The following is a 27,045-nucleotide window of genomic DNA, read 5'->3' on the forward strand; positions in this document are numbered from 1 at the left end:
ACCAAACACCTGAGTCACCTTCACAGCTGAGAGAACCCTGGGATGCCAGCCCAGAAACCTATAGGGCAAGAAGGGAAACCAAAAGCCTGTGACTGTCCATGATCCTGTGCAGGCTCCGCCACTGTTGTTTTGGCATCCAAGTCCAGGTACCAAGCCAGGGATGTGGGAGGGAATTTCTGCCAGTCCGATGCTGTATATCCAGCAGCCCTAAAAGGGCAATACCGACAGTATTCATAAAGGTATTACAAACCAACGGCCTCTTATGCCAAGGATGGTGTTCACCTAGAAATAGAAACTTGGACTGCCAGGTTGCTTGGATTAATTTATTGCCATCCCTGTTTGAATTTACCTTGGCAAAGAGCCTTTGCTGTTTCAGACTTGTTCTCAGTCCTGTGCTTTACTCTAGGTCCAGCTGGATCTTGACTGTGCTGTTGTAGAAGGTCCCAGCACAGTTGGAGCCCCCAAAGACCAACACTGTATGCAGGTTATGCTCATCTTTGTTCTCCTTGTCCACGTCTGTCAGGTGGGCAGGAGTCAAGTCAAGCAATGTGTGGCCAGCTCGGGGCACAGAGCAGAGGTCATGGTTGATCACTGTGCTCCATGCAAGAGTGTCTGAAGTAGAAAGTGGCTATCAGTACTCCATCCTCCATGCAAGGAATGAACCAAATGGACCAGCCAAGATGTTCAGAAATGCCACTGTGGCCCAACAGCCACCTTCAGCTATGCAAATTAGAAGGGAGAGTCACTCACCTAGGTGAAAAACAAAGGTATCCTGCAGGGCTCCCTTGGCATTGCAGCCTCCACTGATCAGAACCTTCTGATCTGACACAGCCATAGCAGCGTGGAAACTAGGACCAAAACAAAGGCTAATGGTGACTACAGCAAAACCTGCTGGAGTTGCCTCAACCTCCTCAAGCAGTGATGGACAAAGGCAGGCAGATTTCAGCAGCAGGCTGGGGGCTCGAGCTGCAGAATGGAAGTTAGGCTCTCCTCCTCCTCTGCCCTGACTTCCTAAGCAATCCTGAAAGGGCTGTTTGCTTCTCTGTGTAGGTCAGGTCTTAATCAGACACAAAAAGCACCCCACTACCTCAGAAGGAGCTATCACAACTTCTGTGCTTTGCTCCACGTAGTGAGACAGCAAGCTAGGTGAGCTTTGGTCTGATTTAGGTTACTTGTACTTTCTAGTGAGCAACAGCCTCCCTTTGGGGATAGCGTATTCAAGAGATTCTTCCTCTCTGTGGATCTGTTATACTCCAGGCACTGTGAAGAGCAAAAAACAGGTGATATAATCCACTAGCACACAGCGGATAACTTCCCCTAGTCTGAGAAGCAGATTTCCAGGGATCCTAAGGGGTCCGTAACCCCCTCAGACCTTATAAGCACCAACCAGCTACAGCACAGGAACTTTTAGTCCCACAAGAGAGGGGCCACCCACTGCATGTGGGCTAGTGGAGCAGAGATTTGCCAGTGGGTCTGGATCACAGGCACCTTTAAAACATGGCTTCATAGAGAAATGATAAAGGAAGAAGAGAGCTCCTGGGCCTGCAACAGTATCTTACCAACGTGCAGAAGGTTGTCCTGCGAGGAAAGGGACTGGTGTGTACTCCATGAAACCTGATAGCAGGGGAAAAGGCAAATGAAATGTCCAAGAAGCACTCCTAGCAGCATTTTGCAACCTTATTACTAGGCAAAGACTTCCATACTTTGTCACATCTGCAGCCTGCCTTTTCTGTTATTCAGCTTCTTCCAAAAAAGCAAGGTCCCATTCCCTCCCCACTTTCTCCAGAAAGGGTTTCTTTACACCATAGCTTTCCATCTAGTCATGGTCTTTTACAACATTATTGCTGCCTTCCCATCCTGCATGCCTCATTCCTCAGTCCCCACCTTAGAATGGACCTTCTCAAGGCAGCCACCTGGCACAGACTTTCTTACCCAAATCCAAGATGTGCATGTCACTGAGGTAGACAGAAGTCCTCTGACCCCCAAAAATCAGCAGCTTGTTCCTCAGTAGAGTAGCTGAATGCCTGGGCAGAGAAGAAAGCAAGCAAGCAAAACATCTTCAGAAGCTTTCCAGAACTGAATTTTTCACCTTTGTTCATATCAGTTTAGTTTCTGCTAATGAACTACAATAGTTTCAGTTTACACCTGCCTCTATCCCCAGCCCTTGCAGCCCCATGATATAATCCCACTAAGATTTCTTGACTGGAAGCACTAAGAGTCACATCTTATCTTAAGGAGCAGACTGTGGAGAACAATCACTTAATATTTAGGAAACTGCACTGGGGCAGAAGGAAAGGTGGGAAGAGGTTTCCTGCCTTATCTTTGAGGGCTGGAACAAGAGCACTCTCACCCGAGTCTAGGAAGAGGCTTCTCCCCTTCTAAGATGGGCTGGTACCAAATTTCATACTCTGGATTGAAGACATAGAGCACATTGCTGCAGGGTCCAACAGCGAGTGATGCCATTTTGGGGAAAGCCCCCCCAAAAACAAAGAGCTCCTTGCGGTAGATGGTTGCACTGTGGTAGGCTAGCATTGGCATTCTCCCCTTAGCCTGGGAAAAGCACAACACACGTTTGTTACGAGAAAGAGAAGTGCATTAATTGCTGCATGGCCCACAGGACAGGGGCCCACCTCGTGCAGTGAGTTCAGCAAGTCTCGATTTTGGCTTCATTGGCTGCCCTGCCCAGGCAGATCTCTGCAATGCAGGCAGACAATATGTCCTTTGCACACTCTGCGGCACCGCAATGCTCTGCCCAGAGCAGGGAGTCAAACTGCTATCCCAGTTGGCTCAGAACAAGGCAGAGAACAGACAGAACTCATCCCAGGGTTATTCTGTAAAAGCCATCTTGTACTTCACAGGAAAGAGATGGATAATCCCTAGCTGACAGGGTCCTCTGAAAGGATTAGAGAGGCAAACTAAAGAGCTTAGAGATCTGTTGTGCTCACAGCAGCCCCCTGGTTTGAGGCCACCAGTGCTTTACCTCAACGTCCAGTGCAGCTCTCAACACTATTTCCCACCCACTGCTGTTGTCAGACACAGCACCCTATAGCAACCATTTTTCCAGTTTGCTCCATTCATTCTAGGCACAGCATCTGGTTACCACCAAGCTTTGTGGCCTTTCAACAGAGTTGGCTCTGACAGATATAAGAAGGCCATGCACCTGAGGCAACCTGCAGCAACGGTGGACCAAGACTGCTGGAGTAAAGACAAGGACACATCCATTCACATCCACATTCCCTGGAAACTTAACTGTTCCCTGAGAGTGAGGCAGGACCTGTCACCCTTTCTGTGCTTTTATCTTAGAAAAGCTGCAATACTTACAGCTACAAGGAACCATTTCCAAGTGACCGTGTCCAGGATGTAGATGCTGCTGTAATCTTCGTCCTCCTTTACGCCCCCAAAGATGTAGATACGCTTGGTGTCTGGGTCATAGGTAGCAGTGTGACCACGCAAGCACGATGGCATGGTATCTCGTAGTTGGAGATCCACTGGAAACCAGAAATCACTGTCTGGGAGCAACACCAGACAGATGGTGAGGGAGCCCAAAGATCCTCTCAGTTTCTCTAGATTAGCAGCATATGTCAAAGTCTTTACTCAAAATCTTGCTGCCTTCATCACCACTTCTCCTGCAATTCGGGGTTGGAGAGGACTCACACAGCAGTGTTTTTGCGTGAGGAGTAAAGGGAGCTGCTAACTGGCTAGGGGATAGTAAAGTGAAAGAGATCATCAGTGAGGTGCAGAAAGCTGCAAGGCACTGGAACTGTACCTCACACTTCTCTGTCATCACACACAGACTGCGAACTGTGTTATTACTTCTGCCCCTTAAAAATCAACCAGCTCTTCCCCAGACCTCTAACTTAGCTCCTAGAGGGCTTTCGCATATACAGCCCAACAGCCTCACACAGCACCCCACACTGTCAGCTGAGCCCAGGGTAGCACCTGTGGATGCCCAAGGACCAGGAACATCAATAAAGAGCAGAAATGTAAAAAAGGAAAGGACAAGAGAGGATGAGTCTGGTAAAGAAAACTGGTACCTGAAAGTTGATAAGGGATGCGCGTTCCACTGACTGACTCGCAACAAAAACAAATCCATCCAGCCCCTGCCCCAGCTGAGGGAGCAGGGCACACAGTCATACTAGCAAATGCTTGGTCAGATGCACAGCACCACAGCCAAGCAGCATGAAGAAACTGCAGGACCCACAGCAGACTCCCATCCCCAACACGCAAGGGACCTGCCTGGAGTGATGTCACCACCAGCTACTGCCCAGAATTGATCATGCTAGGAGGAGCAACCCCTTTGTTATCCCCTCTCCTTGCACAGGAGAGTCCTTGAGGACTCCTTCCTGCCAGTACAAGTTATCCCCGTGTCCTGTGCCCCACTGCCTTAGTCATCTCCAAACTCCCCACCGATTTCCATTTTCCAGAGCACATCCTTGCAAGACTGCTGATTGACACCTTCTCCACCGATCAGAACAGCTGTTCCTGGATCACTGAGGCACATGGCATGGCACCATCGTGGGCTGGGACTGCCTGGGGAAGGGCAGAGCACAGGGCTGTGAGCACAGGCAGAAGAAACACCTCCAGCTCCCTTCACGGCAGAGGAGAACAAGGTGGCTGAGAGCTCAGAGGGGAGTAATGGGAAGGCAAAGGCCCCAGGTCCCTTCACTCTGGGGTGGCAAGAGGCCAGGGCTCCCTAAGGAAGTTTTACTGTAGGTTTGGGGGAATAATTGCAGTACTGCCAAAATCATCACTGACATAGGGAGCCAGCAGAGAGGAGTGTGGCTGGCTGTACGACATATACAGGCTGCCACCTCAGAGAGGGGCTGGCTGGCTGTACGACATATACAGGCTGCCACCTCAGAGAGGGGCAAGTGGGGGCAGGCTTGGATCCCACTGATTAACCATCCTGGAAGAGATATCCTCGTTGTGATATCCCCCTGCATTACTCCTACCTTTGAGAGCATATGGGAGGGCTAGCAAGTAACAGCTTGTCAGTGCCTGAGACACAGCAATCAGAAGCCTGGAGTTTCTTCCAGAGACACTCCTCCTACTGCTCTCTTCCTCCTCCTTTCACCTCCCAGTTGGGTGAGCAAGCTAGAAAAGACTGCCCCATATTTTACTCTTCCCCTTAGAGGACCATGCACCTGGAGGTGTGGCTGAGATTCAGAGGGGCTACATAAGCCTACTGGAGAGCCTGACAGCGCTGGAAGTACATACACTGAGGGCAATTGTGTGGGCAGGACACTATACACAACCTAATTGCTGTTCTTGATCACTGAGAAGATAAAGGATCAAGCATAAGAGGCCTGTGACATTAAAGGGAATGGCATCACCGAGTGGCTGAGAAGACAAACCAGGGTCTAGACACCAGATCCTCACCTTGCAACTCCTCCACCGCCAAATCTGCAGAGGAAAACATAGATATAGCCCTGTAAAGAAAGCAGCCAACAGACACATTCTGGAAAGCGCGCAGCTCCATGGTTTAAGAGCCTTTTAGCTTTTCACCAACCCCTAGCACAAAGCTACCTCATGGCAACAAATAGGGTGCCAGACTGAGAAGCCTGAAGAAAGCCTCACCAGAAGAGGCACAGAACGTAAGAAGAGGGCATGCTTCCTCAGACTGTCATCATGCTGTCACTATTGCCTTTTACCTCTCTGATGATAGATAGCTCATTTCTCCCCCTCCCACTGCCTACTGGAGAAGCAACTGTATGATGGAGATACATTTGTCTTTCTAAGAAGTGGGCCAAGGTCCAATAAGCCATTTCATAGGGCTGAAACTGAACTGTTCACTGTTCACTGTTTCACTGAACTGTTGTCAAGCATTTGCACACAAACTTGGTCACGCCCTGGGGCTGACTTGGAATACACGCTACAGAAGCTAAAGGTTTTGCTTCCAGCCCTCTGGACAGCTATCTTCTGACTACTGAAAAGTCAGCACAGTTACATTAATTACATTTTCTTATGTGTGTGTGTGTATATACATACACACGTATATATTCCTTTTTGCATTTTCTGTACTTTAGTGGTAACCAATGTTTTCTATGAACCAACTGGCACGCGATTAGTAGGGGAATGAACAGAGTAATGGAGAGGTACAGAAGGTCATTGTAGGTAACTTTCCTGTGCTTTAGTTTACTCTTTTGTAAAACAAGGCTAATGATACTTGCTTTTATTTATAAAGCACTTAGACTCATATGAAGAGTTACGGCCTATCACGTTATGGCGCAGAGTGTTGGCACTAAGAGGATCCCATGATTCATTTCTGGCATTTCCCTAACAGGCAAAAATTCCTCGAGCAGTTTATCTAAGGGGCAATTCTCAGTACTTTGCAAGGGACAGACAAGACCGTCTTGGCTGGGAGGTTTACAGAGAAACATACTGGGAGGTCATTGCCCAGCAGCATCAACAAATCATACAGGCAAGACCTGTAAAAGACACCTGGAAGCTGCCAGAGTTACCTTCTTCATCCAGTTCTCTCTCAGATGCTCTAGGTTCAAATAAAACCTTCCTAGGGTTCCTAAGCTGGGCAGGACTCCTCCTCCAGGACTCACTGGGTTCCGTATTGCCAGGTGGTGGCTTCAGGGCACAGGGTACCACTGGTTTTCTCAGTGGTGCAGGGAAGTCCTTCCCCCCAGGCCTGGAAACTCTAACAGTCTTCTCTGAGCTCTGATTTTTAACCTATGACAAGAGTCCCAGTCAAATCACCTCTGAAAAAAGAGCCATTTCCTATAACTCAAAACTGAAGAAACCGCCTGTCCCCCAAGAGTTTTGATGACAAACAGAAAAGTGACCTGAGGCTACTGTGAGTTTGTTACTGGGATGGAGATTAGTTTCACATGGCGACTGTTTCAGGCTTGCATTTCTGTTAAGGGCCAGCTTGCCAACAACACCAGCTGCCAAGCATATGCCAAACAATGTAACTACCCACTGCTATGTGCCCAGTCAGTGGTCTGCTTTCAGACGTCTGTCTGCAATGTGCACAGCTAGTGTGAAGGCAATCTGCAAAGGCATAAGGGCCATCTGTGTTAGGAGTAACCAGGTTGATCGATGTTCCCCTAAAGGGCTGTTAAATTCAACCCTTCCAAAGGCATTTCAGTAGAGGATACAATTAACCAATCTCTTTAGCACAAATGAATCTTTGACTCCAAAATCCGCTTAACCATGTCTCCACTAAGAGAATGGTACCAGAAGCTTCTGCTAGATCTAAACTGAGCAGCTAAAAGTAGGGTGGGGTGAAATAATGAGAGAAAGGATCCAATATACACATACCATAGTAGGGTCCTCCAGCTCCTGATTGAGGGGCACATCATCTGCTGGGAGCACTGGTGACTGAATAGTCTCCGGGACGAGAAACGGGTGGGTGGGCGTACTGCTGGAGATTCCTCTGAGCAGCTGTGGCAGAAACAGTGACAGGCAGTATAAGAATAAAAGGACGTGCAAGCATACTGGCCTCTGTCCTGCAAAGGGTGAGCAAAAGGATGTATTGCTAGGGGCAGATCCCCCGCAAAGCAATCGCCTAAGTGTCCAGCACCAACAGAATATTTTACACAGAAAATCAAAGTCAGACACTGAAAGATACTAAATCCAAGGGCTACTGCACGTGGTAAAACAACTGTTCAGGTATCTCAAACCCAGGAGAGAACGGAATTGGAATTGAAACACTCTCCACTGCATGCCTCCTGCAAAAAACAAGGTGTTTTGGCAAAGCTGTGTTTAGGGAGTAGGACTGAAACATCAAAGAGTGTTTAGGTTCAGCACAGATATGCATTAGAAGATCTGTGTGAGGTGGCTCTGCCTTAAAGCAGAAAAAGAGAAGAGAAAGAAATGTATGGGATCAGAAGCTTTACAGCTCAGAACTGACAAAGCAGAAGCGATCCGGGAACAAGAACAGGAACAGCAAGAGAGGAGGATATCAGTTCTTTTACCTGCCCGTTGACAGTCAGGACAAGCTTCACAGAGTTGCCTTTGTCCATCTCTTTCAATGAGGCCATGAAAATGTCTGTCCTCCAGTTACCTTCCCACACTAGAGACCTGCAGAGGAGATCATGCATTTTCAGCCCACAGCTGACACTGACAAGGGAAGAATTCCTGCCCCCACACTAGCTGGGAACACCTCAAAGCCAAAAAAGATCCCGCTCTCAAAGCGGCTGAAAGGAAGTTGAAAACATCGTAAGAGGCTATAGAAAATAACATGCATTTATGTGCATAAATATAATCACATGAAACAGAACAAACTAGGAACCATATCTGATTCTTTCACTCCATTACCTATGCTTTTTGAGAGAAAAGCTGGTCTGGAGAGCTGTAACACACTATAAAAGGGAAAGGAAAAATGTTCTGTACTCTCTCTTATCCAGCTAAAGGTCACGCTACACAGTTAAGTAATTTTTTCTTATTCTAAACAGATTTTTCCACAGGATCCTTGATAGTTTTAATGTAAACAGTGCACGTGTAGCATTTGGTTATGTCCCAGGGTCCTGCTACACTTACCCTCCCCACAATCCCATAGGCTGTCTCTGGTCTCTGCGTAAAGCCCAGAAGGGAAAGGAAAAGGAGGAAGTCGGTATGTTTCTCAGGTCCGCCTCTTCCAAGACCAGCTCTGCCTGCAAAAATCATTTCATCATCCACAAAACTGGATGCTTTACACTGGCAATTGCTAGACTCCACCTGTTTCCACCTTTGCTGTAGGAGAAGCTTCCTGTAACCACATTAGCAATCTCTGAGGACAAGGGGATCACTGGAGCATAACATGGCCCCTCATCTCCTGTGCCTGTCATCTTATCTATCCCTGGATCCCAGATTAACTAGCTCGTCCTGAGAGGAAGCCTGCAGGCCCATTTCTACTGCCCCTTATAGCACTCAAGGACACCCATCACACCTTCTGCCCCACTGCTAAACAGGCACAAACTTCTGCCCCATCCACATCCACCAACAGTGTCTGACAACATTCAAGCACGTAGTCTCTCATGAAACAAGGCACTTGCTTCCTAACCAGCCATAGCACATGCTAGAGAGAACTTGTCAGTAAAGCACCCATCACTCAGATCTCACCAAAGCCCTACTGGCCATTTTTCCCTTCTGAGCGGTAAGAAGAAAAATTAGGGCAGACTCACCATGTTAGGGGTGGATGGACTAACAGATTTGAGCAGCTTTAGGAAGACAGCATCAAAACCACAGAAGATTACAGCACACAACATTTTCCAAGAACCCCCTGCTGAAGTGCCAACGCCACAAAAGCACCAGATTTGAGCAGGTACCTCTGGGCAGGCTCCAGCCAGCCAATCCTTTGTGGTTTGATGTCTGGTGCTACCAGCACATCCACAGCGACCCTCGTGTCCTGGGAGTAACAGCTCCAGTCTCCGACTCCAAAAACCACCAGCTGTTTTGGCAACGGTAGAGGCAACCAAGTCTGGTAACCCATCTTGCTGGATTGGCTGGAAGAGGACCAAAAAACTCATAGAAAATAATAGAGCAAAAAAAAAAGTGAAAAAGCCTGGAAAGGTTTTTGCATCAGGGAAGCATGAAAAGACTGCATCGCATTTAAAGAGTGGACTAAATAGGGATACGATGAAGAAAATAACTGGTAGGCTAGGAAGGGGGTATCGGCTTGAGTCTGCGGGCAAGGCACGTGCCAGGCCACCAAGCCGGGGGCAGCACCACGAGGACCCGCGCGCTGGCTCTCCTCCGCCAGCCCCAGAGCGGCACCGGTGGCAGGCAGCAGCTGCCCCTCGCCCCGCCGCCCCGGGCAGGGCTGCCCCGAGGAGGGGCTGCCGGGGGCAAGGGGCTCCCGCGGCCCGGGGAGGGCTGGGGCGGCCGGGCGCGGCGCACGCCCCGCGCCGCTGTGGGGCAGCGCAGCCCGGCCGGGCCGGGCCGCACCTGCCGAGCTGCCGCGGCGGCTCCCGCAGCGCCCAGAGCACGTAGAAGGCGAGGCCGCCGTGCCGGGCGGCGCCGCCCCGCACCAGCGGTGCCGGCAGCGGGCGGCCCCGGCGGCGAGGGGAGCGGGCGCGGGCGGGCAGCATGGGGGCGGGCGGGCAGGTGGGCGGGAGCACCGCGACGCTCTTAAGGCCGCCGGCGCCGAGCCGCCCCCCGGGCTGCTTCTGGTTCTTCCTCGAAGCGTAGCCCGGCAGCACGGGCCGCTGCCGGCCCCCGCGGTCAGGAGGGCCCAGGCCGGTTCAGCCGCGCCGCATGGCTCCCCCCCGGCTCGGGCGCGTTTCCCTGCCATGGGAACAAGCGGGTGAAGCGGTGCTTTTCTTATGCTGCTTTTCCTGCACTTCTTTAGATGTACAATCAAGGGAGCGGGCTGCAACTGCGGAGATGCTACTCCTGCTGGCGAGGGGAAGATCAGGAGAGCGGAGCAACCTGTGCTCTGGCCAACCTCTGCCAGGCCACGTCCCTGCCTCACATACCAAATTGTATTCACTTTTCAGGCCCAAGCCACACATCCCTTTTTGGGCAGGGATAATTCATTTTCTCTGATTCCTGAAGAACATTATCTGTGCACATTTCTTTCTCACGTAAAAAGGAGCAGGTATGGAACCTGCCATCTTATTCAGCAATGAGGACTCCCACTGAGAGAAGACATGAGGATGGTAGAGTACCATATGCAAAAATCAGCCAATGCTTTGCTACTGTGTATCCAGTACCATCCGTGTAACAGTGACTAACTTTAAAAGTGGACTGCTGCTAATCAAAGGACACCGAAGACAACGGCAGGACTTTAGCAGGATGTGCTCTCCGTGTAACTGAAAAGGGGGAGTCACTTCCAGAGCACGGCCAACAAAGCCTGCTGCAAGGGGGCTGCTAAACAGCATGTGATCAGGGCAAACATCAGGAAGACATTTCTGCCGCAGTCAAATGCAAAAATTACAAAAATGGGGGGAAATTAACCTGATAAGATTTCACATCACTGCCATATTTCTCCCCAAGGTCATTTAATTTTCCTCTTGGGCATATGTCTGAACCAAGACAGCATACAGGGATTCATAGCAAGTTAATAGTAATCAAATAGCTGTAGAGTCATTTTGTGTCCATTCTCTTAAGAGAGTGAATTTATTTAACATGGCAGGATCATCTGTCCCTTTGATTCACCTCTGTATGAATGCTCCTGTTCATCAGTTACGTTGTAGAAATGCACCAAGCAAACAGAGGACAAGCGAACGGAGCCAGGTGAACATTTTCAGCACTTGTCCTACTGAGTTTCCAAACAGTACAAAGAAGAACAGACAGTTAAAGCTGCAGGTATTAATTCTCATTTTGTCCAGCAGGTGACCCCCCTGAATGCTCTTCCTTCAAGCTATTTAAATGAAGTTTTATTCACAGCAAGATAATGCCCATGGGCGAGCAGCTATGAGGAAATTATGAAAGGCAAACACTTTCTCTACATAAGTTGATCAGTATCTAATAACTGAAGAGCAGTATCTAATAAATGAAGAGATGTTTTTAATCCTTTAAATCCAAAGCTGAAGTAACAGAATAGTTAGCTGTAGAAGAACCGCTCCAAATGGAAGTGAAAAGGGCCAATATCAAGCACCAGAGGGAGAGGCCACGTAACTCCACTGTGCCACGTACAAGCAAGACCTTGGCAACTTGCTCATTCCTCTCCAATTCTTCAAACATTCCTAACGCTTGTAAAGAATGCGAAGAATTAAAAAAAAAAAAAAACCCTAGCAAGTCGTTTTAACAGACCAAAAAATTGCTTGGCTGAAACCAGAACCACTAGCTGACCAAGCGTTCCTGGAACGATGCCCTGCTTCTGCGCTCCAGGCCAGTAAGAGCATTTTCCCGTCCGTCAGCAATTAGAATGTCCAGAACTCTGCAATGCACCTTTTTAAATACTTAACCTCTTCTTTGCTCATAAAAATAAGTTTAATTTGGTTCTTGTTTTCTTAGGAAGTCTGTAGTTCAGTTTTTCCATATGAAAACACACACTTGCTTTAACAGAAGATAAAGAACCCGGTTGCATAGTGAAAAGTTTATTTAAACAGAATAGGTTCCAATACACTATTACAAATCAGCCACAACACATCAAACAAACAATACAAACCAAGTCTAGAAGGAACGCAAGCACACTATAAATAGTCTTCATATGGTGCCATTCAGCAAGACATTCGGTGCTACATTTCGTTAAAACATCCTCTTCTCCGTTTAAAACTCGTATCTTGGAAGGATATGAAAAGCAGTAGGATGACACAGAGAACTCAAATTTGAAATTACAGGACATCAAAAATATTCACTTCACATAGTGACTGACAGACAACCATCGCAGTTCACAAGAAAATACGTCTCCAAAAGGCATGACTAGCTACAAGACGCTTACCACTGAAAGATTATGCTAGCAGTTTGGAGCACTGAGTTGAGGGCAGATTGCTTCACTCTGAAGAGAGCAGGCAGTCATGAGGGCATCCTGGAGATTGCTGGGAGACCATCTCCAGCTGTTTAAAGTTTTCAAAAATAGCTACTAAACTTCAAGGTCATTACCTGGCAAAGCCTCCTTAGCTCTAAGCTAAATGGTTGGCATCCAGCTTCTTGCCCAAGGGACTTGACTCATCAGTATGGATGGGCTCAAGCTAGGCAGCACTCATTCAAGAGTCAAAAGCCTTCCTCTCCCTGCTTGATAAAGGATACATTTCTTGAGATGATGCACTTGAGAGAAAGGTGTAAAATTCAGAACAGAATGCAGAACTGCCTTGGGGAGTCAGATTCACCATCCACCTAGTCTGATGTTCTGTCTTCAACTGCTGCCAGCATCAGGTGTTTCAGAGTAAGGTACCAGAGACTCTTCAGCGGCAAATGTCACACATAGGAAGTTCTCGTCCTAACAAGATGTGTTTGAACTCTGAAGTTTTATGTACCTTTTAAACTTTATTTAGTATTAATTGCAAATCCACTTATCTAAATAAGTGACCCCATCATTTTGATTCCTGCTAAACTCCTGGCTTCTTTCACAGTCTAATTGGACAATGTTTTGAACAAGATCAGTTCTCAGTTTTCCATTCTACCAATTCAGATGTTCCACTAGATCTACACGATCTTAATAAATACATCCAATATTCTCCCAGATCTGAAAAAAGGAGAAACAGTCATTTTTCTTCCACATTGACATCAAAAATTCTTTGTTGCTTTGGTCTTTCATTCAGTCTCACAACACATAAGCACACACTGCCCACAATGCTGAATTCAGACACTCCTGTTAGGGGAAAGGATGAATGGCCACAAGAAATGCTAAATATGTTTAGCTAGTGTTCCACTGGTCCTCAGGCTTGGCAAAAGCGTATCGAAATGAGTAGTCCTCTGGTGTTCCCCAATACCTGACATCAGCATATAATTTTCAAAGGCAAATATCCCATGGTACCAGCAGACTCAAACACTCGATTCTGCTACTCATCTTTCAGCAACAAGGCAGTCTACCGAACAGCTTTAATCTCCAGAAACAACCTATAGGGGTTCTCCTTACCTGACCTTAGGAAGTGCCTCCCCTCTACCCAAACAGGGCAGAGAAATGAGAAAAAATACCTTAGATTAATGACATCTATGGCTCTTGTTTCAGACATGCTCCTTGTTCCTAAGGCACCTTGTGATAAATCCTCTGTAGAGTGACTTTCGTAAGGGTTGTGAGACAAGAAGGAAGAATATAAACAGTGGGGATAAAAATGAACTAATTTAGGGATTCCTTCTCTACCCTTATTCCCCAGAAGAGTAGGTACTGCTTTCAGCAGCTAGCCATGTGACAAAGCTCCCCTCTATCTCTAACCCACCTTACCAGGTCCAGCACCACAATACCTGGTTTGTGTAACTGACCCATTGCAGGCCATGAATGAAGGTTACACGCACACACACATTTTCAAAGAGGTAAGTGCACATAGCAAAAAGAAAGGAGCAGGGCTATCTTTCAGACTAAGTTGCATAGTAACTCAACTCTCTTCTTAGCACCTGAAGTCAGACAACTAAGCTCTTTCTGCCCTTAGATCTAAACATGTATTTTATTTTATCTGTACATTTTAAAGACTTGTTACGAATAATGAAGATTAAACGGGGCTCAAGCATTCATTTGCCACTAGCCTAAATATGACACCAATAACCTTTCAAACAAGTCCATATTATAAGCCTCCAAAGAGTTTGAGAGTAAATTAAATCTATATAAATGGAATCTGATTTAAGAAATTTTAGCTCTCAATCCTCAGTGAAACACACAATTTAAACTTCTGCTGCTACACTATACCTATAGAGTAAAAAAGAGAAAACAGTGGGTAGCTTATGACGTTTTTGATATTAAAAATGCCTAGATTGTTATACAGTTTCCATTATTGTAAACAAACAATTATACAACCTGATTTTTATGCAAGTCCTGCACTGCAGGCTTGTCCTATGTCTCTGGGTTGAATATACAACTTTTATTCCTAGACTTTAGTTATGTTCAAAACAAAATGGAAAAAATTATGCTTTCATGAAAGCAAACTCAAATTAAAAAACAAGCAAACAAAAACACTCTGCAAAATGCAAAATCTTCCCTGATTGAGCTTTTTTTTTTTCCAGACACAATTTACAGGGAGAAAAAAAAAACATTCTAAAAACCTATCTTCCGTCCATAGAAACAAATAATGAATTTTCCTTTTTAGAGAACTGATTTCCATCCTTAGTTCATTTGTCCATGTAGCCCAAAAGTCTAGTTTTGCAGTTCTCCAATTAAAATAAGAAGAGTTTCCAACACTGTTTTGGCCAAATAGCAGGATTAGATACAAGTCTGAGAGACACAGAAGGCAGAAAAAAAAGATACATGAGAAGCAGGCAGATTACTACTTTGAACCAACTGTCTTTGATTTTGAATGGAAACGGCTGCTGTTAATCACCAAAGCTGTACAGCCACGCTATTGGATTTATCAGAAGATGAATAAACACTATATATCCTTCCAGAGAGGAGTTGTCACTTGGGTAATGAGAGATATTTAAACAATGGAGAAACAGAATGTTCATGTAACATGGAAATTACAAAGTAAACAAAAACAAGAATTATCCCGTACAAATGTGAAGCTTCTGTTTCCTGCAGATGAAGTATTCTATGCCTAAAATTATTTTGTGTTTATAAGACATATCAGATACTTCTGGGAAGCATAAGCAGTGAAATAACACACTTCAAACTCTTCTTGTTCCACTGCAGCAGCCATATCTATGGGCACAGTTTCAGGACAAGCACGTACATCTGATTGGGATGACATACTATATTCAGTGCTACTATTTGGCTTTAGTCAAAAGGACTAGGGAGAAGGGGACAGATCTGAACAAGTGAGCTGAGCCTCATAAAAAGGTTGGTCCACACTTCATAGAGCTAGAACTGAGCAGTAGGATTACAATCTATAGGGCAACTTAGCTAAAGCCACTTAGAGTTTGATAACAGGTACATACTATTTGTTTCAATGAGTAACCAAAATTAATTGTGAGACAGGCTTTATCAGCTTGTTACAACACAAAGTGTATTTTGAACTTTGATATGAACAAAAGACAGTTTATGATGCACGAGGGCGGGGAAAGGAGTTGCAAATTGGCAATAGGGAGACACAATACAACAGAAAGCTTTTACTGGCAATAACTCACTAGCCTGCAATAAGCTGTGCAATTGAGGATCAATAATTCTAGAATATCTGATGTATATACAGGTCAAAATTCCCTTTGTCATAAATAAAACCTAAATTAGAAAGTGGACTGGGTGCCAGAAAAGGCATCGTATGTTAACTAGGAAGCGCATGCAGGGCCCTCCAGAGCATATAGCAAAGGACCAAAGGCAGTTAGTGAGTGGGGAAGTTCTGACATTTCAGTCAGAAACAGACTGAAGGGCCTTTCTGTTTAGTGCCTAGGAACCTGACAGCCAAAGGATGAAAAAGGGGGAGAGCCTTACCCAAGTTGCTCAGGCCTGATTCAAAGGCTGTACAAAGGCTACAGATTTGGTCGGTCCTTCGTCTCCCCCAAGAGGGGCTTAAAGAAACAAATAGTCCTGACTTGGTTGCTAAATGGTAGAGTGTCCTACTCAGACACCAAGCCCTACTGTTCTACCTCCCTGTGGGTTCTCCCACAGTTGCCCCTTCTTGAATAAGGCAGCTTTGCAGTTCATCCTAGCTGAGTTACTTCACTCCCTCTTTCCCTTTGTTTTCTCCCCCATCTCAGGGTCCAGAGTAGCAACTACCCTGCTCCTTATCATGACCAACTCTGGTCCCTGCCTACTCACCCAGAAAGTCAGTGCTCCAGCCAGTGTCCTTTGCATTTCCACTCTTCCTGCTGAGGAAGACTAGCTTGGACTGCTTTACTCTCTCTCTTTCTCCCTCTCGTCTTTTTTACCTACTACTAAGTGCTTTGGGGCAGTGAATACATGAGCAGAGGAAGTTAAAAGAAGAATCTTACTACAAGGCAAATTGCAGAGCATTAAAATATAGCCTGAATAGGAAACATGCAACCCTCCTAGGAGAGTGAAGTCTTTGGTTTTATCTACCCAAAAGTCATTTTGTCCCTCATTCCCTCTCAACTGAGGGAGCAGACCAAGTGGAGGGGCATTACCTGGAGGATTTAAAAATAGAACTTAGAACTCTACTAGAATCACCGTGCAAAGAGCCATTTTGTATCTCTGCAAAGAGCTATCAAAATGTAAAACAGTATTCTTAAAGAGAGAACGATTAAGTTAAAAGTATTAAAATAAAAGAGAACTACAGTGAGTTACAGATAAACGTGACTTAAAATTCATCTCTGAAAGATTAAGTTAATCCTTGTTCAACACTTGAGCAGAAAGTGATCACTAATGCCATTGCTACACACCATTAAAACACACCAAGGAACTCTGTCCTTTAGCACATGGTCAGGGTTAGCAATGGCCTTGCTGATTCTAGCCTATAGAAAACATTGATTAAATCCCACACCTTCTGAGCTTCTGAGCAGGTGTTCTTTTGTAACAATACCTTGTAACAGCAATAGCAGCTGACAAGCTACACTTCCCTAGGGAGCATTTTCCTTACTACATACTATATTACCCAGCTGGCAGCAATACCAGTGAACCAACATGCTGCTGCTAAGAAGCATCTACTGTATGTTTACTGGTTGTAAACCAATCTGCTCGCTGTTTTTGCATTTATTCAGCACAGCAGTAAGTCTCTTCTTCCACTTCACATCTGGATTACAGAGAAAACTCTTGGTGGTCACTGGAGTTTTAATCACCTACATAACCCTGTAATCAATAGATGTAATACCCAATTCCCAATCCATAGGAAGATTTTCCTATTGACTCCTAGGTATACCCCACCACTACACACTCTGTATAAAGACATGGTTACTGCACAGTTTGGGGCCTGGCTGTATTAGCATGACCTGGCCACTGCAACAGAGGCTGTCACTGACCACACTGCATCCCTACACAAGTAAGGGAAGGAAGGAAGCACTGGCTGGTGGTGACATGTAGTGGTGCTAAGTGATGAGACACATTATCAGTGGTTCAGTGACCAGCCAGTCACGTTGCCTCATTCTGACCGACAGCCGCCCTCTAGCGACACAGATGCAGCAGAAGAATCTGAAAAGTTATTTACAAAACAGTAACAAATCAAGAAGTGTTTTGACTTCATTTCGTACCAGTGCAACGGAAAGAAGCTACAACCACCTGAACCTGGCCTCCAGACATTTACTGAACGTGACAAAACATCCGAGCCCGACGCCTGCACAGACCAGGCCTCCTGAGGTTTTACCAAAAGAACAGCTGCCAGTGGACAATCAGGCAGTCACAACTATCTTCTTCACTGGGTCAGCTGGGAAGTAGGGTGGGGGGGGGGGGAGGGGAAAGCCAGTCTGTATCTGAAGAAGAGCTGGCAGAATTGTGCCTTGACTCTGTAACACAGCAGTGCCCGTTAGGAAGTACCAGGGCTGGATGGCAGCGTGCTACGCTCACCACTACCTGCCTGCCGTCCCTGCCCGCTCCATTCCTTCAGCTAGTGTAATAGATGTGAAAGAACAGAGTCTTATTGCGGAGGAGAGAGTAGGAGTTATCGAATTTGAGGAGGTAGATGCCCTCGCCTGGGTAGTCGTGGCTGCCTGCCTGCACCTCCCGATGGCTGTCTCTCCGATACACAGGCATGATCTCCCCATAGCGGTTCCGCAGATAGCTTTTGGAGCCCCTTTCCACATCACCAACAGGGGCAAGTCCTGAATAGGAGAGAAGAGACAAACAAACAGGCCAGAGCCAGTTAAGCCACCAGACAGTTCAGAAAATGATCAAGCCTAGAATACACCACAGGCATGCAGCTATAAGAAAAGCTGACTACGATAGCATTACATGTAACGCCTGCCCTGACCTCTGCCCGCAAAGTCCAGCTTTCCTTACTGTGACAAAGAACACATTGAAAACCAGTTCTTTTGGGAATATGCAAACAGGGTGGGGGGACAGTGACCACCCACCTGCTTGGCCTCCTCTCCCTGCTGATACCTTTTAGACACCTGACTACTTTTACATACACCGTAACAAGTTCTCCTCAAGAGTCGTCCAGTGATCCTGACTTGGGGCAAAAGAAAGCTGGGAAGGGTCTTAGCAATAACCTCACTGTTTCTGTGTGTCCTCAATTTACTTCTCCATGGGGATTCCTCAAAGAGAACAGGTCCCTGAAAGATTTGTTTCAGTCATCAGACCCCCAGCTGCTCCGGTTGCACATACACTGAAGCCACAGAAGACAGAATACTGCTCAGTGTTTTCCAGGTATAGTGGCACAAGGAGCAACCCTCCCAAATGCAGTCAGCAGGAGCTCCTGACATACTGGGGAGTGGGGAGAATGGACACAGGAAAAAAAAAAAAAACCTTTCCATCTCCCACTCCCCCTCCAAAAAGAACTTCTCAGTCTGATAAGCTGAGAAAAAAAAACTTGAGTTAAAAATCTGACTCTAATGTTCTCAGTTAGAAGCTGAACAAATGACATCTGCTTTATTTTTCCCCGTTCATTCAATTTTAAGAATGCTCTTGGAGGACAGCCTTTGACATACGCTGAAGCAGGAAATGCTAAATGCTTTCTCATCACAGTGTGACCAAGAACCCAAAAGGCTGCAGAGATAACAAATGGGCTGAGTAAACAAAGTAGACGGAAATTACAGCATCTGACAGATGCTCTTAGTAGCGAGGCAACAAGCTCCACAAGTTAACCCGTATAAGCTCTGCATCAGTACCTTCAATTTCCTCCTCCTCCTCCTCATCCTCCTCATCACTGGATTCGCTGACCTGCACAGTAATGGCAGTGCTAGTAACTGTAGTCCAGTCAAAATAGACTCCAAATCCAATGTCATAGTCATCTGTAGCAAACTCCCAGCAGACACGTTTCCCATCAGGATGGGTTGGCACACGGACTGTCATCACCTCGCCTCGCTTCACCACCATCCGGCCGTTCTTCTCCTTTCCCATCTTGGCTTTGAATTCCTTCATCTTCCCAGCGGTCCAAGTCGTGGGTGGAGCCAGAGGGGGAGGCTGAGCTGAGGGCAGGGACAAGACCATCAGCTTATCTTATTTTTCACTACTGGCAAACTGTTATCTGAAAACAGTGAAGCTGTTCCTGATAAGGCTCTTGCATTTTGGAGCCTACTCTCAGAAACGCTGGATGGGAAGTTTTCCCACTTGCTAGCCATAAGCCCACGCTTCCAGCAGGAGTCAGTAGTGCCTGCTGCTCTTCTCTGCTTAGGGCAGGCGCTGACACTTCAAAACCAGCCCCAGAGTCATTCACCCTTTCAGGCCTCACCTTTCCTCTGCTCTCCCAGGAGATCTGCAGTCTCCAGCTCAGCTGAAAGAATATCCACAGCACCTGTGTGATCCGACTGAATCATGACTATATCCCCTGCTCCTTGAGGTATATGGTACTTGGTCATCCGAACAACAGCTTCCTGCACAAGGCACATACACAGCTGTCAAAGACCATCATAGTAAGAGTCCTCAACTGGATTTAAACAACTGGTGAGTAATCCAGGCATTTTTCTGAAGCCAAGTCAGACCCTGCAGAAGCTTCTGTTACAGACACAAAAGAATTGGGTGGCTCTGATGCTTGTCTCTGCATTATTTCCCCCATAACACTAAGGCCGTGAACTCTGAAGTCAAATGCTGCACTGATGTCACTTGCTACACACACCTTGCCCTCCCCAGGGAGCAGTCTCTCTAGACAGGCACATCTGGGTATCTGCCTCAAAGTTAATCGTCATCACTTGACAAAGCAACAGCCCTCCAAATTTAGCTGACTACTCTCAGAAAGCATTCCCAAAACGCTCTCTCTCCAGGGACAGCCCTTCAGCTCTGTCTGCATCTAGACTGCAGCCACAATTGCACTGACATTTGCTGTGTCCTAGTTAAATGCTCATCTGGTTCAGCAGGGACAACTCTACTCATATATGCAGACACACAGCTCCTGAGTCAGGTGCGATTTGCACAGGTTTTCCTGACGGTATTTGTAATGCAAACAAATTGGCTGCTCACAAAAATACACACACACAGATGTATATATACAAACACACACACACAGATGTATATATACAAACACACACACATATAGCTGAGTCCCTTCAGCTCCTTCTTCGATAAATCTACTAGAAGGGAATTCCCAGAAGTCCCAGACAAGAGGCAGGAAGTAAAACAGTGAGGGAGCAAAGACTAGCCCAAGATACAAGAGGGATTTTACAAGGCAGACTGACAACTCTTTCCTCCTGCTAATATACAGAAGAAATATAACCAAATCTACATTAATATTACTTCCGTCTCAACACAGCCCTTGAAGCCTCAGTCCCACAGCCATAAGCCTAGCAGTCGGACAGAAGAAATGTTGCCATGTCTCTTCCTTTGCTTTTTGTCATAAAAAGACCCAACCTACCTCTTTGGGGGAATGGATTTGGTCAGGCAGCTTGTCCTCTAATTCATCTACTTCCTGGTCCTCCAAAGTGTCATCTTCTTCCTTCAAATCCTGCGCAGCACCCACACTCACAAGCGACCCAATCTGCGACCTCTCAGAAGAAGAGAGCATTTCAATTCAGTACTTAAACCCAGGGCACAAGTGGCAGACCACAGCCATGACAGAAACCCCTCCACTCCAGGATTAGAATTCAAATGCACTGAGGGAAACAAGCTTCCTATAACCAGCATCCACCACCTGGAATAAAGGCTCCTTTTCACTCCAGTTCTGCCCTCATCTCCAGCTCCATCTTTCTTCCATACTAGCCAGAGGGAGCAAAGCCAGTGAGCGCATTCCCTATTTATCGTCCTTTAGAGAGCAGTAATTCATGGCACTCCCCTCACAGCATGCTAGCTTGTTAACACTATACTAAGTGCAGAAATCAATAGTAATTTTTCTGCTGAAGAAGAGACAACTTCTTCTATGCCAGCCACTAGATGACATCTACATATCTCATCATAGGTCAGCTGGATCAGTGAAAGAATTCAAAACAGTTTTGAAAGCTATCCTGAAAATGGCTTGTATTCAAGGGGCCCATCATGTCTTCCCTGACAAACTCAAGGGATATCGAGAACACCCAGGCCCATCTCTACCATATTCAACATGCTGTATGAACAAGCAAGCCATAAATTGTACAATGGCAGCACAATAACAGTGAAGAAGTCCAACCACTGCACTGTGACAAGAGGAGATGGAGAAGTTAGAACAAAAATAAAGCTACATAGCAGGAAAAAAAATGAAAGGAAATATTCTTGGCATTTATTCTCTGTTGAAGATTTTTTCTAAATTACTATTAAAAAAACTGCCGTACGTTGTCTGTGGCTGGAAAGAGTTATTACACCAAACAAATTTAAATGCATGTCATAAGTTTCCTCTGTCATACCCTTACATACTATGTGAAACTGTCCTAAGAAGTAACCTAATCTTTAATAAGATTAGAAACAGTCTCATTTTTGAGAGGCACACCACTCCCCTCATGCCAGTACAAAACCAATGCCAGTTGCCTAAGTCCAAAAGATTAGAAGCAGAAGAATGCAGCAGTTACAGAAAATACGTACATTTCCTGAAATTTCTGCTTTTAGGAATCAGAAATATTCTGATTGTCAAAGGGGCAGGCTATGAATATAGTGTGGAATAGTTTTAAAATAAATAATTAAAAGAAAAAAAAAGAAATAGAAACACTGGAATTCAGACACATTCTGTGTTGTATCTGTAAAGGAGGAGATCAGAACAGGGCAAACGTGGCTTTCGTTTCCATATCTGCACTCCTATGGAGAGAGCAGGTTGGATCCCGAAATAAAGCCATTTCTTACTTTACAAAATTTTCTCAATGCTGCAATTTCCTCTCCTGGAAATGGAACGATACACCAGAAGGTCTGTAAGAACAACTCAAACGAGCTGAATCCTAGGATACTCAAAATGCCAGCAGATGGATGGTAGAAGAAGAGAAGGGATACTTGGAGAGGACAGTTTTCTACAGGAAGAGCTCTCACAGTGATTTGTAACTGTTTCTTTGGCAGTCCAAAACAAATTATGACTTCTATATCATCATTTTCCACCACTTTATCTTGACAGTTGCAAGGTCACACCTAGATAGCCTATTTGGTCACTTGCTACCAAACATGTATACATCTGCTCAAAAGATTCTCCATCAGCACAGGGACTGAAAGCTTGAGATTTTTTTTTCCCCCCCCAAACATCATGGAAGCCCAAGCGTCACGTAAAGATTAAGAAGAGCTGTACAAGCTTTATAAGAAGATTTACAAAGACAAAGGTCAGCTGATTCCTCTTCATACACCCCTTTTGGATGACTCCCCTTCCTTTCAAAGGAGATCTAACAAACAAATTTATCTGATAACGACCACAAGTATCTGGCATCTGCTTTGGCCCTTTTTAATCACAGTCTATATTCATGTCTTTGAAGGATATTAGAGGACATAGTAAAGAGAAATAGAAGAAAATATGTTTGGAGTCAAGAGGCTGATGCAAAATTTCATTAGCATCAAGACCAGATGACCTTCATTTGCTGTTTAAATAGAGGTTTTCTATTTTCTTTTTTAAGAAGGTTGTGGTTTACTGAGTGGTGCAATCTAATGCCTCACTTGTTCAGCTCACACATTTCTGAAGTTGTATGCTGCACAGCATGTGTATGGTGGTAAATGAAAAATCCACTGCATACAGTGTTAGTGCCTGTAAACAGTCTAACAACTAGACCACATGCCCAACAAACAGATAAAAAACAAGCTAAACACTTGATAATGTAGTGTATCAGTAAAATTGTGGAAAGAATGAAGAACAGGGACATGGAAAACACAGGGTGAAGGAAAAAAACATTGTTAAGGAAACAGCAAAAGGTGCTTTCTCTCCCAGCTGCCCGTGGGACTATACACAGGGAGAACACTTAATTATTAAAGCATCATTCAGACAGAAGGGAGAGAGTCATTTCCTGCTGAAAATTTATTAGCTCTTATCGAGGTTTGACTATATAACCTTTCAGGGTTCCTTTCAACCTAAATGATTCTGTAGTTTGAATAGCTGAGCCATGAGCTACATGTCACTGTTTTATAACCTTTAAAACAATCACGAGCCTAGAAGAACAGCTCCTTCTATACTGATCCCAGTATATACTGTCTGAAAGCAGATAGTTCAGCCTCCAATCCTTTCTCTCCACGCAGATTGAAGCACCTGCCAGTCACTGGAGGTGGTAGGAGTGAAATAGACTGTCATGCACACGGGTCACAATACACAAAAATATTTTCCTACCTGCACTGCAAAGTAGTGGACTCCAAAGAATCAACCGGCTGATCTGCAGGCTCTGTCTTTTGGGTTGAATCTTCATTTTCTAGCAATAAGGAGAATACATGGAGAGAAGGTGAAATAACTTTTAGTCTGTAAAATATGCAGATAGGATGGCAAACTATAGCCAGCACTCAAAATAGGTCAGGAGGCTGTGGAAGCACGAGCTGCGGCAACCAGCTTTTCATGTTACAGGCTACGTCCTTGCAGGATAGAAAAATTTTCAGTTTTCTCTAATGACCGTAAGAAGTGAATACACACATACACAAAAGAAAAAAAGAGAGAGAGCAAGTGAGTGAGCACTCTCAGAAATAGGGTTCATTCAGAAACTACCAACCCCAGCTTCAGGAGTAAAGAACAAGGCCAAATTTCATCATTTAAAACCGGGCTGACAAAGCCCTGGAGAAAGCAGTCCTGCATCGGCTCCCACAGTGTACTGAGTGGATGGAAATTCATAGGTCACTGCTAACAAGACTGTCTAAAGAAGGCTCCCAGTCTCCTCTGAGTCTCTCAAACTCTGGGAAAACTCTGTCCCCACATGACTGCGACATGAGCTCTGCAGTCCCACTGTCTGATTGCATTAGGGTAGTGAACTGGGCATTGACAAGTTCCAGATTTTACAGCTCTCTAAAAATACGTATCACAATTGCTAGCTGTTTCTTAGAGCTAGTTCAGAGTTGGAAGACATCTCCAGATCACAAGCATAAAGAATCAGGCCTGCAGTCCACAAGAGAGACCGAATAACCAAAGTATTCCTACGCCTGACTGGAAGGGGCCTCTTGTACGCAGGAAAACACCCTGTTATCTACAGCTCATTCGGTCCTTGCCTTTTCTTCTACAGGAAACAAAGGCAGGGAACTGTTCCCCAAGTCTCAAACACAAAAGTCGCAGGTTAGCTGACAAACCCCGGTAAGTCACTGGCAGTAAGGTTTTACACAAGAGCAGGCGACGTACGTAGCTGTGTACCCCTAGACATCACAGACTGCTTCTTCTCCCCCTAGTAGCCAAGCTACGTGATTTTGTAAACATTATCCAAGGACTGACTGGTTCTTTGCAAGGGGTACTGCATTTCCCATATAACCAAAAGGCGACCCTAGAAACAAGACTCGTCAAGAAGAAAAGGAAAACGGCCGAGAAAGACAAACTTACAGCATCCTTCCTGGGCACAAGGCCCGAAACGAAAACATTGGCTTTGGCACATTTGTTGCTCAACCCAACCAGCGGCCATGGGGGACACTTTAGGTACCCGCACAGCCTCCGGGGACCCGGGCGAGGCCGCACAAGCACACGAGAGGCCCTGCTCGCTCTGCCCTCCGCGGGGCCGCCCCGCCGGGCCCCCCGCCCTCCCCCAGCCCCCTACCTGCGGGCGGCCGGGGCCGCCGCCGCTCGCTGCCCTGGGCCGCGGGGCCGCCCGGCGCCCCGGTGGCCGGGGGCTCGAGGCGGGAGCCAGCGGCCAGCACGTCCGACATGGGCGGCGCGGCGGGAAGAGCCGAGCGGGGCCGGAGGGCTGCGGCCGGCGCCGGCGGAAGCGCCCGAGTGAGTGAGCGGGCGGGCGGGCGGGCGGGAGGGAGGGGAAGAGCCGAGCCGAGCCGCGGCGGGCGGGCGAGGGCGGTGCCTCGGCGCTGCCACCTCAGTCTTCCCCCTCGGCAACCGAGCCGCTCGAGCATGAGTTCCGCGAAGCCAACGGGCGCGGGACGGCGGCAGCTTTGCGGCAGGGGCGGCGGATTCCGGGATCCTAAGTCTCCCTGTAATATGCGGCGGAGGGGAAAAGCGGCGGTACCTCCCGGAAGCAGCGGTCGCCATGGGGACGCGCGGCCCGGAAAGACGCGTTACCATGGCCGCGCGGCCGGCGCGGAGGGCGCCGAGCCCGGGGCCCGAGGGGCCGGGGGAGGCCGAGGCGGCGGCGAGGCAGCGGCGGCCCGCCCTCCCCTTCCTGGCCTGGAGCGCGGCGGAGGTGGCGCAGTGGGTGGCGGAGCTGGGCTTCCCCCAGTACGAGGTGCGGGGCTGCCAGCCGGGGCTGGGCACCCTCACCGCCTCCTTTAGCGGAGGCCCTTGATGCGGGGGGAAGGGAGAGGGTGTTAACGGCCGAGGGCGACCTGCCGCCCGGGGCCATCCGCCTTTCCTCTCCTGCCCTGCCCTGCCCAGGAGTGCTTTAGGAACAACGGCATCACCGGCCGCCGCCTCATCTTCGTGGGCTGCTCCAACCTGCCGGCCATGGGCGTCACGGACTTCGGGCACATGCAGGTGCGGCCGGGCTGCGGAGCCGGCAGCTCCCTCCTCACCCCCCGGAGCCCAGCTCTGACCCCTTCTGCTTGCAGGACAGCTAGACCATAGCCTGTCCCCCCAGGCAGATCGTTTACTCAGAGAGTCAGCCTGAAACTAGACAGCCAGATTTCCTCAGCTAAACGACTATGCTTCACGAGTCCTTTCCGTTCTGAACGCTAAGCTGTCTGGACGTTGCAGGCTTCCTCTCCAGCACCCTCTATCAGAAGCATTTAGTCTTTTTTTTTGGCCTATGATGCGCCTCTTGCCACACCAAATTGCTCAGCAGGATGCATGTGGCTTTCTTAGGTTCTCCCTCAGGTTTTATTCTCAGTAATTTTCCACTTGCTGACCTCTTTGATATAATCTGTAGAATTTATAAAAAAACCAGTGAGCTCTAACCTGCAACAATTGAACCACAGATCCCAAGCAACAGAAAGGCAACTGATTATTACTTCCTTGTTTTATACTCTGCTGAACACAAACACCATCTTATGCTACTTCCCCATTTTATAAACATGCAATTTTCCTGTAGACCTTTCAGACCTTCATTTTGTCTTTAATGCATGCAGATAGTTATGCCAACTGGACTGAAGTTCAGGGTTACAGTATGGTCTTCAAAAGTTTCCTGAAGGTTCAGAAACCTCGCATTTGAAACATATGTAATATATTTGTATATATGTAATGTTTATACTCATTTAGGTTTAACTAGAACCATGATGACAGAGAGTGACTTGATCTTTTGTTGCCTCACGGGGGGATGCCAATAGGAGACACAAAAAAACCTCAGTGTTTGAAATGCAACAGACTTGATTCTTCATTAAATCACACTGCTCTTGTACAACATACTGCAATTCTACTAAAATGAGAAGTATAGTGGTATAAGATATTAGAGATGGGTGCAGAGAGGTTTGGATCAACATCTGTGGTTAAGGACCCACTAAAACTTCTAGCTTTTGTGATTATTAAATTTTAGTTTACTTTTCATTATAGCTCTGAACCTCACCCTAAGCAGCTTTTAGCCAAAGGAGACCTCTATTTTTAGAAGAGA

General features: G+C 46.7%; 2 protein-coding genes across 2 annotated transcripts; both read right to left on the minus strand.

Moving 5' to 3' along the window:
- Nucleotides 1-279: 279 nt before the first annotated feature.
- On the minus strand, nucleotides 280-13,804 carry LOC104144555 (uncharacterized). The gene is made up of 14 exons (XM_068944114.1): nucleotides 13,763-13,804; nucleotides 9,880-10,139; nucleotides 9,261-9,437; nucleotides 7,929-8,034; nucleotides 7,273-7,395; nucleotides 6,462-6,681; nucleotides 5,380-5,403; nucleotides 4,408-4,530; nucleotides 3,322-3,509; nucleotides 2,351-2,550; nucleotides 1,933-2,024; nucleotides 1,560-1,614; nucleotides 751-848; nucleotides 280-612 (listed from the first exon to the last, which is right to left on the minus strand). Exons 1-14 carry the CDS (start codon nucleotides 13,802-13,804, stop codon nucleotides 398-400), a joined length of 1,923 nt encoding a protein of 640 aa, XP_068800215.1. The 3' UTR covers nucleotides 280-397.
- Nucleotides 11,957-25,201, minus strand: TMED8 (transmembrane p24 trafficking protein family member 8). The gene is made up of 6 exons (XM_068946665.1): nucleotides 25,093-25,201; nucleotides 23,700-23,778; nucleotides 20,859-20,988; nucleotides 19,743-19,884; nucleotides 19,180-19,479; nucleotides 11,957-18,171 (listed from the first exon to the last, which is right to left on the minus strand). The coding sequence occupies exons 1-6, from the start codon at nucleotides 25,199-25,201 to the stop codon at nucleotides 17,954-17,956; spliced, it is 978 nt and encodes a 325-aa protein (XP_068802766.1). The 3' UTR covers nucleotides 11,957-17,953.
- Between the last annotated feature and the right edge of the window lie 1,844 nt (nucleotides 25,202-27,045).

The sequence above is a fragment of the Struthio camelus genome, chromosome 5, assembly GCF_040807025.1.
Source record: "Struthio camelus isolate bStrCam1 chromosome 5, bStrCam1.hap1, whole genome shotgun sequence".
NCBI classification, from domain to species: domain Eukaryota; kingdom Metazoa; phylum Chordata; class Aves; order Struthioniformes; family Struthionidae; genus Struthio; species Struthio camelus.

Excerpts from the sequence above, each read along its gene's own strand:
- LOC104144555 (XM_068944114.1), bottom strand. The coding sequence starts at position 13,804 with ATGGGTCAGTTACACAAACCAGGTATTGTGGTGCTGGACCTG. Across the intron at positions 10,140-13,762 it reads GTATTGTGGTGCTGGACCTG|CGGCCCGTGCTGCCGGGCTA; the intron begins GTAAGGTGGGTT and ends GGGGGCCGGCAG. Across the intron at positions 4,531-5,379 it reads GGCGGTGGAGGAGTTGCAAG|GCAGTCCCAGCCCACGATGG; the intron begins GTGAGGATCTGG and ends GCCCTTCCCCAG.
- TMED8 (XM_068946665.1), bottom strand. The coding sequence starts at position 25,201 with ATGTCGGACGTGCTGGCCGCTGGCTCCCGCCTCGAGCCCCCGGCCACC. Across the intron at positions 23,779-25,092 it reads GCGGCCCCGGCCGCCCGCAG|AAAATGAAGATTCAACCCAA; the intron begins GTAGGGGGCTGG and ends CCTTATTGCTAG. Across the intron at positions 20,989-23,699 it reads TCCACTACTTTGCAGTGCAG|GTCGCAGATTGGGTCGCTTG; the intron begins GTAGGAAAATAT and ends TTCTTCTGAGAG.